Here is a 17,361-nt window from a genome sequence, read left to right as displayed (position 1 = left end):
GGTGTATCATTGTAGGCAAGTGTGTAGAGGGTCCTTAATAACACCACAGTGCACTTCAGCATCTTGCTTTCACAATGAATCTGTCTCCCGTGCTCTCCCTCGTGGTGCAGCACTCCTGAGCGAGGCATCCGTGCGCTGGTGGTCCCCGGGGAGCAGGCACCGGCAGAGCTGATATGCTCAGTTGGACCCAAGGATGGCTTCCTCCTTTCGACTGAGATCACTGGCTCGTGTTTGCTATATGGAAAGGCAGAAACATTGTGTGCTTTTAGATGAACTGGGTCAGGGAGGGAGGCATGCAACCTGATGGATGCAATTTGAAATTAGCTCCCCTCTTCCCTGCCACTGGGCTGTGAAGTCTGGCAGGGAGCTGGCCCTTGCGATGGCCACAGCAGCACCAAAAAGTAGCTGGAGCTGAGCAGGGCACAGGTCAGCTCCTTCCCTGGGTGTGTGGGGGTTTGGCAGAGCTGCTGAACCCAGTCTGAGCTAAAGGATCCCTCCCTCATCTGAAGCGGACCCCCTTAACCAAAGGGGAAGCGTCAGAAAGGTGAATTAAAAGATACACCAGCCAACAGACAAGACGCTGTTTCTGCAGATTCTGCCAGGTCTCTCGAAGACAAATTGTTCCTTGCAGCAAGGATGGAAACAAGGTCATTCATAAAAGAGTAATTGATGTCTGGCTGGTGACAGCCCTCCGTGGGGCTGATGTGGCTGCCTCCTGCAAAGGGAGCAGGCAGCAGGCCCTGTCTGGCTCCAAGGAGCTCCAAGGGTCTGGGATATGGTGAACCAGCCTCGACCCTTCCACATTTGTATGCAAACTACGCGTTGCCTTTTTCTTTTTTCCTCCAAATGTCTTCTAATGTAATTAGAAAGTTGCTCTTCCAAATGCCTTTTGGCTGGGAAGGGAAAAAGCAGCTTATAATTCATTTATAAGTTGTTCTCGGAGCCATGTAATTGCTCCACACCGGCTGGATGAAGGGGGAGCTTCCCAAGGGGACACGTCTCGGTATTCCCAGAGCAGCTAGACAGAAATAAAGGGAGAGCCAATGCTGGAGGTGAAGGACTGAGATGTGGGGTGGAGCTGAGGAAGGGAAGATCAGAAGGAGGATTTTAATCTGCTGGGGTTTCTGGCCCCAGAGAGATGTCGTAAGTGCTGGAGCTGGTGGGGGAAGGAAGGGAGAGCACGGCGGGGGAAGGGGGAGAAATCTGGGTGGTGCCACTGGCACGGTCTTGTTCTCACTCTCCAGGTTCATGGTGGGTCCTCTCAATTAAACCTTTACTGGAACGATGTGCAGAAGAGCTTTCATGTTGCTATCAGTGCTGTTTTTTAATCTGCCATAATTTTCTCTTTTTTTTCTTGTCTTTGAGCTTGATTTTGGTGAAAACATTGACTTCGTTACGCTATTTGTTTTGGGGGGAAGTTGTTGGAGGAGGTGCAAAATGCAGGGTCTGGTCCTATTGAGGAGCAACCTGAAATGCCCATATAACCTCACCTCCTCCCCCTTCCAATTTGTGCTGTACCTGCAGGGGTTGAACCGCACACCCTGGCTGGGTGCGCACTTGGTCATGCTGTGCTTTCGTCTGTGGCTTTTCCCCATCTTCACTACTTATATCCCCCTTGTCACGTCAGCGTTTGATCAGACTTTCCTTTCATATCCTTTAGGGTCTTCTGTTATCCCATTTCAGCTCTTGGCAAGGCAGCAAGTGATCTCACCACCTATATGGCCAGCCATCTGCCAAAAAATTAAAAGGAGAGACTGGACATACATAATTTAAGGTTTTTCGTAAGAGTCGTACCAGGGTTTTCCCTAGCGTCTGATGCAGAGCCTGAAGCAAGGCAGCCCCGAAAAAGTGGTGAAATGCCAACAGCGGTCTTGTTCCTGGAGCAAAGTCCCCAGGCAGGGCATTGTCCTGCTGCGAGCAGAGAAACACAGCAGGCAGCAAATGGACAAGAACCAGCAAAAGGCAGTTTATTGGCATGTTCACGTTCATTTCCAGGATTTAAAGTAACACATTTTCCTTTCTTGCTGCATATGGAGGAGTTTGGGGCTTTTTTTTTTTTTTTAAACCATACTTTTTAAGCAAAAGTTTTTTGGTGAAGCAGAACTGCTAGCAGCAACGCTCTTCTTCCTCTCCTTAAGTCTGAATGTGACAAACTTTCATGAAAGATTTACCCTTTTTAAAGTGATTTCAGCTGTATCATACTATTAAAACACTCACAGAAAAAAATCAGAAACCAAAATAAGTTGCAGTCAGTTGGGTAATTTTCCCCGGCCTCATAACTTCTTGTTGGAAGAGGGACAGTTGCATGGAAAAACTTGTAAGGGCAATAATTTTCGACGGGTGCTTATTCATCATCTTTTGCCATTCCAAGACTAAGCTGTGGATTCATATTTGATGAATCCACATTTGGCTTTCAAAGGCTTTACAGGCATTTTTTTTCTTCCTTTTTTAAATTATTTTTTAAATGTGAACAAGATCCTTTGGTCCAGCTGTCACAACAGGCAAACACTGTTTACATCAGGGGTTTTTTTTTGATCAGGTCTGTTCAAATAAAGAGACAACGCATCTAACTTCCAGCTCTGCAAGCCTAGGGAAGAAGACAAAAGTCAAGCCGCCTCCTGCATCGTTGCTGTTATTGTTTAGACACTTCAGGGTCAGTTGCTGGCCTTGATTATATTTCTGTCGTCCTTTTGTCTAACTAGGATGGAGCTGATTTAAGGAAGGCGGCTTGGCCATGCAGCTGCCACTTTGCTAACCGGGTAAAGTCCAGCTCCTTTTCCAGAGCAGGTTGCTCTCCATCGTGATTACTTGCTTCTTTATGGACTATTCATGTGGGTTTTCCCCTCTTTGAAATGGATAGCCAAGTTTTAAACACGGGGGATTGAACCCCCTCAGTAAGGAGGTGCTGTTCTGGGGCACAGTCCTGCTGCAGAAGAGGAGCATACTGTAAATATGTTTTTCTCTCCTTTTTTTTTTTTTCCCAAGGGGAATTTGGGCAGAATAGGTTAACCGCTCCGCAGGAAGCCGGGTGCTTTTTTGGTCAACCCCTTCAAACGGCCACAGTATAATTAGAGGGCTCCTGAGAGAGAATCACATTATTATCCATCTAATTTCTTTTAAGTAACCAGCATTATGAGGTATATTAAAAGAAGGGGATGTTTAGCTCTAACTTTAACTAAACTTGCTCAAACAAGCATATTAAATGTGTCCCAATGGTGTTTTCAAATGGCTGCTTTTCTCCCCATACTGTAACTGATGGTATTTTTCCTCTTTATCCTCAGGGATTTTTCTGTTTTGCTCTGGCCTTCTGTGGATTGATCCCAGCTGCCTGCTGGAGATACACGCACAGCACAGAGGTAAGCCTCGGCTGCTAGGAAATACCACCAGCATCTCGTCAGATGGAGGGTTTTTTGTAGCAATGATTTCTCCCATAAAAGGGACATCTGGTGGTAATTAAGCCGTCCATGCCGAGGTCTATCAGATGCATACTCTGTCGCATCCGTCCTTTGCAAGAACAGGGCCGCCTTCATCAGCTGCCTGATGGGGTCATCTGAAGGGAGAAGCTACGGAAACCCTCACACAGGGCAAATCCTTTGTCCTGAAGGCAAAACAAATGCAAGTCTCATTTTAAATAGCTTTGGGATTTTTTTTTGCAGGGGATGTTTGTTTTGTTTTGTTTTGTTTTGTTTTGTTTTGTTTTGTTTTGTTTTAAATGAGATGCTTGGCTTTTGAAAAGTCATTTTCAGCTAGCTCTAATTCCTTCTAGCGTCAGTTGGGAGCCTCTATTCAAAGGCAGTGGCAGGTTCTGACTGTTCAGGTTGTCTCTGGCAATGGCCAGGAGAAACAGCCAGGAGACGTGTTTATTAACCGGAAGCAGTGGTACAGTAAAAACACTAGTGTGAAAAATGGTGTTTTGTGTTGCGGTCATGCTGGACCAGAAAGAGAAGATTGTATGCAGTCAAATTTGCCAGAAAGTTGGGTTTTGAATTGTTAACCCAGAGCTTTCTGGTACTGTGGTAGAGGGATGGTGTTGGAGATGCAAGGTGCTGGGGAAGTTAAGTCGAGGCATGCAGAGTGGCTAAGGGACAGCCCTGCGCATCGCAGTGGGTACCCTTACCCCAGGGCCAGGATGCCCCTGGGGCCAGGGTAGCAGGCTGCTGGAGAAAGCAGAAATTGAACTTAATATTTAGTAGCCTGAAGAAGTTTAGACTTTTTTTTAACCCTTCCCTGATCTGATATAATTTGCTTTTTGTATATTTATTCCTCGCCTCATTCAGAGCAATATGTTGCTGCTTGGTCTTAATTCCCCTTCCTGCATCCCCACACTCAAAAAAAAAAAAATTAAGAGACTTAGGGCTGCAAAAAAATCATGACTTCTCTTTTTTGAAAGCAGAACACTGGTATTGTAAGCAAGTATCCAAATTATCTAACAGTAATTCAGATAAGTGTTTAGGACTTTGATAGATGTTTCATGCAGCAGGTCAGTCCCCATCTCCATTTTGCTCCTCCTCAGCCCCAGGCATGTGCTGCAACCTGCAATGCTCTGGCCAGCAACGAGGATATGAGTAACATGAAACATCATCCCAATGGATTAGGGTCGCGTTGATGCTGCCAGCTGATCTCTTTAGGGTTACAGACACTGTGGGGGATTGAAGACCAGTGTGCCAGGAAAAAAGCGTCGGAAGGGATTTTGTTCTCTGCTGGAGGAGCAGTCCATCAAAACCCCAAAGACTCGATCCATGCTAGGACTCCGGCAATTGCACTTCTCAGGGACAAGAAACCCTGTCCCATAACAGTTTGGTGTCCTGTGCAAAAATTAAAGTCCAGTCCTTTTGGAAGCAGAAATCTAAAGGGCAAAGTCAACGTTAAGGTGAGGGGTAAGTTCCTGCTTCTCTAGAAAGTTTGTCCAGAGCTAACCAGTGGCCACAGTAGCTGAACATCCTTTGAAATATGCAGATGGCTACTCTGGATCAGACGAAAGGTACCCGCTCTCAGACAGGCACACCCGCTGTTGGCCAGGTAGGAGCATAAAAAACCCAGCGAGCACAAAGCAATGCTTTTTCAGATGCCAACAGCTTGTGGCTCAGGTGCCTGCTGGTGGCACCTGCTTGTGCCTTTGCCTGTAATCCTCTCAGTGGATTTTTCCTCCATGAATTTGTCCAGCTGCTTTGGAAATGTTAGGGTGAGTGCTGATGGCACAGCAGTATCTTTTACCTCTACACTTAGCTGGCTGAAACAGATTCAATCAGAGCTGAGACATCCATGAAAAAGAGTCTTTCCACAGCCTCTGCATGTATTTTCCCAGGTTTCAGGCAAAACTATCAAAATTTGTTATTTTCACACTAACAGTTTAATATGGAAATAATTCTGTTTTCATGACCAGCACAGAAGGGAGGCCTCGAGCACAGTTTCCTCCTTCTTCTGCAGAAGTTTGTAATGAGAGATTTAAACAAAAGCTGTGTTAGTGAAGGAGAAATGGCACCAGAAAGTGTGTCTGGTTGGTCTTGTGAAATTGCGTTATCCAAATAGACTATTTAGTTATACTTTTAATCCACAAACATGGAGTAGGGTGTAAAAAGGCTGCAAGAAAAAGTTGTGTATTGGGTTAATACAGGGATGTGCCATTCAGAAAAATATTTTGCTGAAAATATTTAAAGGAAAATTACTTTCTCTGTATATCTCTTTATCACTACATCTGTTTTTACTTCAAATTATTTTCCTGGTTTTTTGCTTTAAGTGCCCTGCCCATAAATGCACCCATGTGTTATGGTTAACTTTAGTAGTTGGCTGGGTTTCTTTAAGCGAAAGGGTTTCCACTAGGCAAAACAAGGGGTTTTTGTAAAATGTTTACTTTCTGGGTAAAGAAAACCAGCAGTGTTGCTGACAACAGAAAAATTAAAATACCATTAGATATTGTCTTGGGTCTCTCTGCTTTCTCAAATGCAAAGAGAAACAGGGAATATAAATGAGGAAAGATTTAATTAGGAGTGTCACTTACAAAACATATGGAAATTTGGTTTCGCTTGAAAGGTAACCTGTCTCACCAGTGAGAGAAATGCAGATGTGAGAGAGAAATGCAGATGTGAGAGAGAAATGCAGATGTGACTCCCCCTCCAGGACAGAAAGACAGGTAGTGCAGTGGCACAGAAAACCAAATGGAGCAGTGGGGAGATTCCTGAAGTCTCATTATAGAGCCGTTTGTTTGTCTGAGTTTCTTAAAGAGCTAAATTAAAGCAGGTGTCCTCCCCCAGCCTACTGCGTGTTGGTACTGTCAGAAATAGTTAATTGCAGTAATTAGGGGGAAAAATCAAACTCAGCCAAATTGACAGGCGTCTTGTAAGCCTGATGGGATGTACACAGCTACCAAGAAAGGAAGAGAAATTGGGGATGTAAAACTGAATATGGATGAATATGCCCATTACACGTGCCTGAATCAGTGCCTCTGAGAGCACCGAGGGGCTACTGCCCCCGTGTTCATGGCTAAAACAAAAATTTGCATTTTTTCCATGCAAAACACATTGACTTTCCAGTGAAAAGCCAGACAGAAAATCAGCCTATTGCATTTGGAAATGCCAGCTGGGAGCTGGCGTTGGTAGATCCCATCCTCTCCTGCCCCACGGGTGAGGTGCCAAACGCAGACAGCGCTGAAAGCGGAGCCGTCCCTTCCCTCTGCAAGCCGAGAGATGGGAGGTCCCTCCTGCACCAAACCACGGCAGATGCTCGCAGTGGTTTACTCCTCTTGATCAAAAAAAAAATAAGAAATCTAAATTTCCTTCATAAAGCAGACTCTTCTTACAGAAAATCATCTAAAATGGAAAAGCCCAATTTTCAGCTGAAAAATTGTTTTGATGGTTATGTTCAAGAGGCAGTAGATAAAAATGTCATTTGAACATGATGAAAGCAAGATGCCCTTTTTGCCTTTGTGACTGCTTTAGAGGCCTGTTTACAGTACTTCTTACAGAGAAGCTATGCAAGACAGGGGAAAAAGAAGAGTTATTTGTAAATGTTCGATATTCTCAGACATGGGCACTGTAAACAAACTGTGAATCTTCTCATTTCCTGTTCTTTTCTGCTTTTGTGACCTTCTGTAGTTCCTGAATGAATTCTTTCAGAAAGATGTCATGTGTTTTAATTTCAAGTTACCTGCATCCCAGATAGACTCAGTGTCACCTGTCTTTATTCTTAAAGTAACATATACCAGGCATGCAAAAATAATGATTCTGAGGTTTATTGTGCTTTACCCTAAAAGGTTGATCCCTCTGTTCAGCACTGTAATTATTCCTGCTCTACTGACCCATCCATGTAGCCAGTGAATGGGTTTTGTGAGGTCCAGGCCTCCTCCGTACTGTCTTCTCAGGCTGCTTTTTACCATCTGTCTGCATTAAAGTACTTTTAATGAGCAACTAATAAACTACTCGTTCACAAAGTATGTTTGCTTGGTAGGTTCTGCAAAGAAAATGGGGAAGAAAATGGGGAAGAACAAATAAGTCAGAGTAACATCCCAGATCCTCTCCCTGTGTTGCCAGAATGTGTAATGCAGCCTTTCTGTTAGGGTCTACCCCCAGTTTACAAAGAAACACTTGGTCTCTTAGCCAACGGCGCTGACAGAAAAGGTGCTGCTGTCACTTGCAGAGGTGTGAAAAACTCTCTGGGCAGGTCAGCTGCTTGGAGGAAAATTTGAAATGAAAATATTTGCAATCTGGAGGTTGTTGAAGGACCTTTTCTCCCGCTAGCTGCAGTGCTGAGCCATTCACGTTTCAGTATTTTCTAGCTCAGCTTCTTCCTGAGCCCCATCCTCACCTGCTGCGCCCAGCACTCCTCCTTCACCTCTGTCCCATCACGCTCTCAAGGCCATGGCTCCAGAAACACCCCAGCCCAGCCTCCAAGCCCCTGTGAAACTTTAGTGTGCTTTTCTGCCTGGCCTGAATCACTTGAGAGAGTTGATCCCTTTCCATGTCCGACCTAGTGCAGACAAGGGTCTCCACAAGGGTGAGGAGCACGTTTGGTTGCCCTCCCTATGGCCCATCTGGTCAAAATGTGGTCTGGGTAGGAAAGTGTCACAAATCTGTCTGAGGATCAACACTGGTGGTGCAATCAAAGCCAATGAGAGAACGATGTACAAGAGAGGGCAGGGACGGTGACCTCTACACGAGCACCTTTCATGCACGGAATGATGATGTTTTCAGCTGGTTTTCAGCCACGTTAAGAAGTCCTGGTTCCTGAAGCCAAAGAGCTGAGTCTTGTTTTCCAAAGTTATTTTTATGGCAGCTCCTTTACCACAAACCACTGCCTGTTTAGGTGAGGTCTTTTAGTCATTCCCAGCGCAGCCCAATGCAGCTGGAACCTGCGGAGAAGGATGTAGGAGAGACTTATGCCACATCTGGCACAGCTGGTGGGGAAGGCTGCTGCTTCCTCCTCCTCCACAGCTTTCCCTCTCTCCTCACCCATTAACTGCTGCTTTAAAAACCTGCCTGGAGAGGCTGGAGGAAAGGGTAGCCTTGCAGCTGCAGTATAAAAGACTTTTGGCATCCTTGCTAGCCAACACAAAAATAGGTTTGGGGTTTTGTTCTGGGCCCTGCTGTGAAAGAGGCCGGAGGAGTTTCAGTGTCACGTCATCTTCTGCTGTTCCCCTTCTCTGCAGCAGCTTAGAAGATCCTTCCAGCAGCCCTGCGATGCTGGCCCCATAAGCCGGTCAGGATGGCAGAGTGAATCGGCAAAAATAAAATTGCTGCAACATGAAAGGACTTTTGCAGCAGGACAAGCATTTTACAGAGATTCATTTGCGGGTAAACGTTAGCTTAAAACTGATTAAATTATGATTTCCCAAGTCAGGGGAAAATTTGAAACTAAGCACTGGCGCAAATAGTTGCCCATACTTCTGGTATAAAGGCCCGATTTCCCACGTCCTTTGGATGAAGAGGTCACTTGAATTTGCACTGGCTGCAATGATATGGCAATATCTTAATTTTCAAATGGTCTCTCAAGTTGCTGGGTGATTTCAAAAGGAGGTTTCACCAGTGGCTTTTGGCTCCTCATGCATAGAAAAGCATTAGCATCTTTTCATTGCACTGCATGTACTCAGAATAAACATGAGGATTTAGCTTTTCATGGGATGGGGAACACAAACCACTCGTGCACACTCTGGTTCTCCTGCAGTCTTGCTCTGCTTGAAACTTTCTTCAGAGGAACCTGTTTGCTCTCCCTTCCTCATACTGGGAAGGAGAAACAGTCTCTTTTAAGCTTTGTTAGTGAGCAAGGTGGTATCTTTTGAGGGGGTGATTTTCTAACAGGGCCTGGGGTGCAAAGCTGGGATTAACAGTTGCAGCTGTTAAATAATGAGCATTGCTACACATGGGGTCTGTTCTTGAAAAGAGCAGCTTCCCTACTCCCTTCCCTGCATATGGGATCAGCGCTTGTCTTCTCCTGTCTGTGGCTCTTCCTCCTAACCAGCACCTTTGCAATGCCAGACACAGCATTGCCTGGGTCCCCAGGAGGCGAATCCTGTCTTTGTGTGCTCAAAACCAGCACGTGCATGTGCATTGCTTGTTTCTGCAGGTACGCAAGGTGTGGCCCAGCGGTTCCCAGGTAATTTCTTAAGTGGAATCGTAGAGGTCCTTCCAGTGGCAAATCAAGTCTGTGGTTTTTCCATGGTGTGTTTGTTTCTGTCGCTCCCACTAGCAGTGTGTGTTGGCACAAAGTCTTACAGGGTCCAGTCCGTCTCATCTGAAGGCAATACTTAAAGGCAGGCTTAAGTCCTAGAGATTTTAATGGGACTTAAACACAAGCTGAAGGTGTGTTCAGGTGCTTTCTGAAACCAGACCAGAAGCATACAGGTAGTGTCATTTTGTTTTCTGATTCAGTGGAGCTGGATCAGGATTGTAGCCACTCATGGGGGTCTTTCAAGACCATTTTCAAAAAGCAGTGGTATGACTGCCAAAACACAGTGAATAATCTGATGTCCCCCTTGCTCTTGTTGTTATTCTGCCAGGCACAATCACTTTAAAGTAAGCACCGAGCTTTTCCCAGTCTCTGAAGTCTATGGAAAAAAGTGTTTTTAAATATCGTGACTCTTTCCTAGCGTTTATGTTCTCATCACACAATAACAGCCTGCTCCCCCCCAGCAAGACTCTGCTGTCCTTCGTCTGACATGCCACACAGGCATTCGCACTCACAGGTTTTATAATTTATCATTGCCCTGATACTGAACCCACACGGCTCCATTTCTGCTGCTTTCCATGGCAGCGTGTTAGCCGGAGCTCCTGTCTCCAGCAGCATCAGCTGTGGTACCCAAGGCCACTCTGATGGTCGCTGTCACCGTGGCACATCCAACCTTCCTGTGGCTGTAGGATGCTCACTGCAGCGGGGCAGCCACCACCAGCTCGGAGGTGACAGTGCTGCCCTGGGGCCAGCTCTATTGCTGATACAACTTTTTTTAAGCAAAACTCTTTTCAATGTTTTTTAATACTTTCTGTTGGGAAGCAGTCTTGCCTGGCAGTGGTTTCAAGTACTACTTGGTGAGAGAGGGGGGATGACCGAGATAATTTGACCATGATGTTAGGAGGTTCATAAATTGATGGATTGTGTGTCTGAGTGACCAAGCACCAAGGATCACCAAGGATCGGTGTGGGCACTTGGCAGCATGTTGGGTTTGCAGTACCATTATAAAATGGACTGAAATACTTAAAGTTTGTTTAAAAAACCAACCAAACAAAAAGCAAACAAACAAACAAAACCCACCAAAACCCCAAGAGGACCTTGAAACACTGAGGCTGGTGTTACTCACAAGGGATGCAGCCCCAGATCTGGAGGATTTAGGGAGAAAACTTGTTGGTGTTGATTAACTGCTTGCCTGGGGTTTCTGTGCTTCCCTGTAAAGCATCTGGTGCTCTGCCACAGTCACAAAGCGATGCTCCTGGCTGCACCCGAGTAGCACAGAGGTGGCCTCGGGGCTTTATGGCTTGGTTGAGCATGGGGCTGTGATGTCTCCCCGCCCACTGGCTGAGTGGGTTGTATAGCGCCCATACAGCTAGACTTTTGCTGTTGTTTTGGGGTGTGGAAATGGGAAATGAGGAGGAGGTGAGCAGTGTAACAGCTCAGCACTTTCTCCTGTTTTAAATGTTTTGCGCAAGGACCCGATGGAAGCGCTGGGATTGGAGAGAAACAGCTTTGTAAGGCTTCACTTTTCCTGAATTTTTGGTTCCACGATGCTTTTTGTTCTCTCTCCCTCTGTGTATTCGCTCAGTGATGGACCAAAAGATGGTCAGGGGTTGCCTGGTCCTCTTCCAATACCAGAAAGTGAAGGGAAGTGCATGAGTTATTAAAAAAAATTATATATGTGTGTGTATGTTTGTGTATGTATTTATATATACTGGAGAAAAAAGGTGAAAACCATTTAGCTAAAAGCCTCGTCTGGATCTTGCTCTTCTCGCATCAGTGGTCCCCAGTTAACCACCAGCAGTCAGAGGGGGAGCAGCACCTTCTTATCTTGTGCCATTTTCCAAGGGGGGGCCTCAAAGGCCGCTTTGGTTTGCAGCACTGGCCGGATTTCTGCAGCTGGGATTGATTGGCTTCAGGAAAGCTGGAGAGGAGGAGGGTTGACATTCTATTAAGGAAATATAAAGCTGCAGCAAGTTGTAATGACTGTGTTAGATACAGCAATGAAGGCCTCACCAAGCACGGGGCGGGGAGAGCCCGTCTTACCATGTGCTCGATCCACATGGTGGGAGTTGCTCTGCAACCTGGCTAAAGCACCCGGAGTAGTTTCCCCTCCTCTGTTCCACTGCGGTTGCATCGTTGCTTTATCCAAACCCAAGCAGTTGCATCTGCCCCCTCTTTCTGACATGCTGTGAACGTGCATTTCTGCATGCTGGGGAGGAAAGGGAAGACAGGGATAGTGAAATGCAGACGTGTTTTTCTTACTGGAGCAAGGAAGGATTTTGAGTGGGTCACCCACTTTATTCCAGTTTCACATCTTAACTGACTAACTCGTGGTTTATAGCTAAGCAAGGGAGTCTGCAGTAGCTGCTGCTGAAGGGATATTTCTGAGTGGTGCTAGTGAATACATCCCTCTTGGTGACGCTGAAAGAACATGAAGTGCTGAGCTGGCAGTTTCTTCTGAGGCTGCGGTGCGTGTGCTCCGTTTGGTACCTCAAAGGCACGAAGAGCCACAGGAGAGGAGGATCCTTCTTCTGCTTGTCATGCTTGCCTTTCTCCTCTGCCATGTCAAGACCATTCCTGTTAGGCAGAAAGGAGAGAGGTAGGCTTGTCTTTGAGACAATCCAGACATCTCCTTTCACTATGTTCTCCTTGACCTCCAGCTCTTCAGAGAGATTTTTGGCCAACAACTGTTGCAAAGATGGCTCACTGAGTAGGTCTCAGACTGTTCTTCTTGGTATGAGTCTACATGACTTTTCCAGCGTACATCGAAGCGACTAGCTTAGGTTGCCTAGGCACGCGTATTCGCTGGCAGCAGGAGGGGGATTCATTGACACCTCTGGCTTGCAAAGGGATCAGGAACTGAAGGCTGATCTCCTCATCTGATCTTTCTGTTCCAAATCCAGTTACAGGTAAAAATTACCCCTGATAAATAACCGAAGTCAAAAATGTCAATTTTCCTCTTGAAGGAGGTAAGATTGAAATTTGCTTTAGTTTCTAATAGCCAAGGGCAAGAACACTAATGGCTTAGAGTAAATGCCTTCCTGTAGTCATAAATTCTGCTTCTTGGGGGATAAAGGATTTAGAGGATGATAAACAATCTCAAAATTCTTTCTTTCTTTTCCTTTAAGTGAAAAATGCTGCTCTATTGAGTCAGCTGGGGTCAGCCACATCAATCTCAGTGGTGATTTTCCATTTGTTGTATCCAACAACCCATCGATATCATCCCTAAATGAATGTTTCATTAAGGAATGCAGACAGAAATGGGAGGCAGCAATTATTTGACTAATTTAGAGCTGGAACATTTCATCCAGCTTCTTCCAGGAAAAGAATGACTGTAAGGTGTGACCTCCATATCACTTAACCCTGAGATGTTTCTTAAGTCAAAGCCCAGCTGATGTTTTATCTTCAGCTCTCGGTGTTTTTCACTGACGAGCGTTGCAGGCACAGCCTCCTTCCAAGGGAGAGCTTCATCCAGAAATACTCCTCCAGCAGTAGGTCACAGCATGTCACTAGGAACAGGAAAATCCACTTGACTATAATGATGCTAATGTGTGGGGGGAGCGTAAGACCTTTCTAAAAGAAGCCCACATAGACTTTCTCTTCTCCAGCTGTATTGGTCTGTTAGGTGCTAACTACTGTCTGAGTTAAGGGATGGGGCACAGCTGTGGTTTTCTTAAAGCATGTTATTAACACTGTCAGCATAACCACTTAAACTCAAAAGGCATCCTGTTGCTTAACCATGAGGAAAGCACCCTGATTATTTTTAAATTTTTTTTTCTCCAACACCTGGTGTAAGAAATTGAAAAATTTCTTTGAGGCAATGGACTGAAAGTTGTCCGTCAGTGGAGTGTGCGATGGGAATCTGTTGAGGACGGCACAAAGCAGTGCTTCAGTCTAGCTCTTCACTGTGTTACATCCCAGATCAAAGGAAAATATAGGGATGAACTTGCATCTGCTGGATAAAATAATGTTGCAAATAAAGACAGGTTATGAAACCACCTGTTGACTTTGTCTCATGCTTTCAGGTTTTATTTTTTACGTCATTAGGCATGCATGAGTTAGCATGCCACTTCGGGCTGGATAGGTGCTGCCATGCATCACTGGTGCTTCAGAGCTCGGCTGCAGCTCTGAGAATAAACATAACCCCATCCCAGGCAGAAAAGTTACTAAGATGATGGTTCGTTAGTGCAATCTTTTTTGCTCTTGCATGTCTCCTTGTTAAACCAGACATCTCGTATGCTCTGTGGTATGATGTCCTGCACAGAAGGAAACAGCCAGTGATAAATACTGAGATTTAGTACTTTATACCTACCTCTAAAATATTTAAATGAGAAAGCTCTCTGCAGTAATCTTTGAAAACAGACCACCACATTGTATGAAGACAGCAATTTTCCCCTCCAAAATCAAATGATCCTAGAAAAAATCAGAAAGATGATACAGAGAAACTACAGTCAATTCATTCTTTAAAAAATTGTTTTGTAGTTTGATATTCCCTTACCAGGACCTGAATAGTGTATTCAGATAATAGCTGGATATAAATGATAGATATAATTGCTAGATAGAAATGCTGAGAATGACTAATCAGCAAATTGTACTCTTAGGCTTGCCTAGACACACATTCTAAAAGGAAATTATTGCTATAAAACATTTTACACTTAATCCTTTGTGCTTTCAGTTCTTGGCGGCTGCTTGACAAAATGAAAAAAAAAATCAGTAAATAACTGAGAAGCCAGCTCACAAGCAAGCTCAGAAACAGGGTGCAATTGAAGTCTTTAGTAGTCATGATGTACCTGGAAATTACCCTCATCATCATCACCATCACAGTAGTTGAGCTGGCTGTGAAACGGTGACCGCTTGTGGTTTCTTCCCTTATTGTTTCCAACAGTTGGAATAATTTTATGCTATAGCTTTGTTGTGGCAATCTTGTTCCTTCAGTTCTTTCCTAGCCAGCCTTTTCCTTCAAACAGCCTTAGTCTCAATGTTTAATGCCATTGCATGGTCCATAAAATAATGAGGAAGGTGCAAATCTGCACCACTGCATCAGGCAGGACCTCTCCTGGTCAAATCAATCCTCTTGTGGTTTCTGGCAGCTGCGCAGGCTATGGGCAGCGGCCAGCAGCTGCCAACAACTGGGCAGCTCACCTGCTCTCCTCCCAGCTTGCTTAGTGCAGCACGACCACCTGAGGAGCTACTGAGGAGGACATCAGCCTCAGTTGGGCCCTGAGGATTATTATCAGCACAAAACACTAATGAGCATTGACTTTCCTGCATAGTGAATTGGTTCTGGTGGCGTGGTCAGAGCCTGCTCTGCTGCTAGGGAGCCTGTGATGGTCTTTGCAGATGAAACATCACTGGACAAAGTCTCATCTTACCTTGGTTTAAGTTGAATACAGTTGTAAAGTAAGCAGCCAGATCTGGCCCAAAACTCACTGCAGTCAAAGGAGCATTTTTGTCAGGTTTTGTGAGGTTTTGGGGAATGTGCCCAGGCAAGGCAGAGGGCTTAAAACTACCTGTCCCAGCATTTTGTGACCCAGAGTTCAGTAGACCTTTAGTGTTAAACTTCTGGATTGCTTTCAACCCTTGAACTCTTGCTTGAACCTAGCAACTTGCTTGAACCCCCCCCCCTCTTTTTTTTTTTTTAAAGTCATCAAAATTTAGGCCTTTAGGCTCAGGATGCTGAGCTTCCCTCCAAATGATAAACATGAAAAGGCAAAAATTGCACATGCAGCACCATTACCTTACTGAGATCCATATGTATGTTGTCACAACACAAAAGAGGTTTTATTCCTGTGTCTTAAGACTGGGGTTGGCATATTCAAAACATAGTAATCTCTTGGGTTAAGAAGCTGGCTGCCCTGTTCTTCCTTCCTTCCTCAGCAGCACAAGGCCACAAGAGGAGGTCAAAAGGTTATTCTTTCTTCATTCTTCTTAATCCAATTCTTCAGTGGAAATGGACACTCTTTTTATTGAATCCATTTATTTAATTGCTGCTGCTGGAAAGCTATTTCATGGCCCACAAGAAGTTAGCAAAGCTTGGATGTTTTCCTTTTTATTGGGGTTTAAGGTTTGCTCAGGCAAAGGATGGTGCACAAGCCTGCTAGAGATCTTGTCTTACTGCTGCGTCCATCCCGCTCAATGCACTCTGATACACGGGGGTGACAAAATGAGCATCGTCCCTTCTCACCTGTGTGGGACAGCTCAGCATCACGCACCTTGCTATGGAGGATTTTGTCCTTGGCTCAGAATATCTGTGCCCTGTCCGTCATCGGACCTCCTCCATTAAAGCTGGGTTGCTCCTGCCTCACCTACTGATTGCTCTGTGACAGGTGATGGAGCGTCCTGGGGGGACAGCAGCTTTGCTGCAGACAAATGCAGAGAAACTCCCAAGCCCCTCCACTTCTATGCCATGTTGATAGCCATGGAAAATCTTCTGATGTGAGCCTTTAAACTCTATCCCTGGTGGCAAAGAGCCAAGTTGAATACAAGTAATCTTCTCAACCTCCCTCTTTCCCCTCCCTGGTTATCAACCTCTGTTAGTTGCTTGCATTTTGGACAGCCAGGTGTGGTAGAGCACTATTGCAGTGATGGCTGTAATCACCTCGAATGACCCCAGTTTCGCCCCCAAGCACACGGCATTGGGGTTTTTTCCCCAAGAGTAATTTCCAAGCACAGCCTCTTAAGACTGAGCTGAAAAGCCTCGCTGAGAGATGGCTCTGCTCCTGGAGTGCCTGTCCCTCCCCTCATGGCCACCCGCTCCGTCTGTCTTGCCAATCGATTTTCCCTCCTGAAGGCCCGCTTGGATCAATGCTGGTGAGGAAGCGACGGGAAACGAAAGGAAGAAATAAGGTTTTGACTCCAGGTGCTGAAGGCAATTGTCATATTTTTTCCCTTTGAAACCCGAGCGGGAGTTGGCTGGGATCTGTCAGGCTGCGAGTTCTCACACATTTTGTAAATATTTAGGGTCTGATTCACCACTGAATCACTCTGTTATTTTTTTGGCTCTATTTGGAGGAACTCCTCCATCACTGGGATAATGCCAGCCATCTGAGGTCCTCTCACCTTTTTATTTCAGCATCTCACGGTCATGTGTGCCTGTCCTCACAGTCACCCATCAGGACAGGGAGACGGTGTCATCCCTGCCTGGCAGAGGGACTTGGAGGCACACTGGTTACAGGCACCAGAGTTCTTCTCTGACCCTAAATCCAAAACTGGCCAAAAGCTCCAGCCATCAGCTGGTGAGACCCTGGCATGATGCCAAAGGGTCCACGTGTAGCAGAAGGTGTACATGTGCAGCATCGCAGCCTCTCGCATGGGACTCACCATGCTGTAGGTGCCTCTTGGTGCGTGGTGGGTCATATACCAGCCTCTGCTGCTGCATGGTGGTCGTTTAATAGCTGCGCTACTTGTCTCGCTATACCTGGGAGACCTTCTGGGGGGATGCGAGAGAAGCATGTTGCCCTCCAGAGACAACCACAGTCAGTGTTTTCCATGTACAAATGTCTGCTTTCATTGCAGGTGGAAGACAGCATGATGGATGTGTACGATCTTGTGTACGAGGAGGTGAGGAGGAACGCCTCCAGCTTCAGGAGGCACGAGCTGACTGCCATCCACGAAGCGGTAAGTTGTCTTTCAGCCTTAGCAGAAAACCTTGCCCTGGTGTATCTTCCCGATGGTTTCAGCAGGCTGGGGCTGATGCCTGTGCCC

The 17,361-nt window shown here is 45.7% G+C and overlaps 1 protein-coding gene across 4 annotated transcripts in view; it reads left to right on the top strand.

Moving 5' to 3' along the window:
- TSPAN32 (tetraspanin 32) overlaps positions 1–17,361 on the top strand; it is a 33,580-nt gene that overhangs the window by 8,380 nt on the left and 7,839 nt on the right. For all 4 annotated transcript variants that reach the window (XM_072864635.1, XM_072864634.1, XM_072864633.1 and 1 more), the window contains 2 exons: positions 3,282–3,356; positions 17,173–17,274. In XM_072864635.1, coding sequence (XP_072720736.1) covers positions 3,282–3,356; positions 17,173–17,274 — 177 coding nt within the window. The remainder of the gene's footprint in view (positions 1–3,281; positions 3,357–17,172; positions 17,275–17,361) is intronic.

The sequence above is a fragment of the Ciconia boyciana genome, chromosome 6, assembly GCF_034638445.1.
Source record: "Ciconia boyciana chromosome 6, ASM3463844v1, whole genome shotgun sequence".
NCBI classification, from domain to species: domain Eukaryota; kingdom Metazoa; phylum Chordata; class Aves; order Ciconiiformes; family Ciconiidae; genus Ciconia; species Ciconia boyciana.
This window is presented reverse-complemented; position numbering and strand designations above follow the sequence as displayed.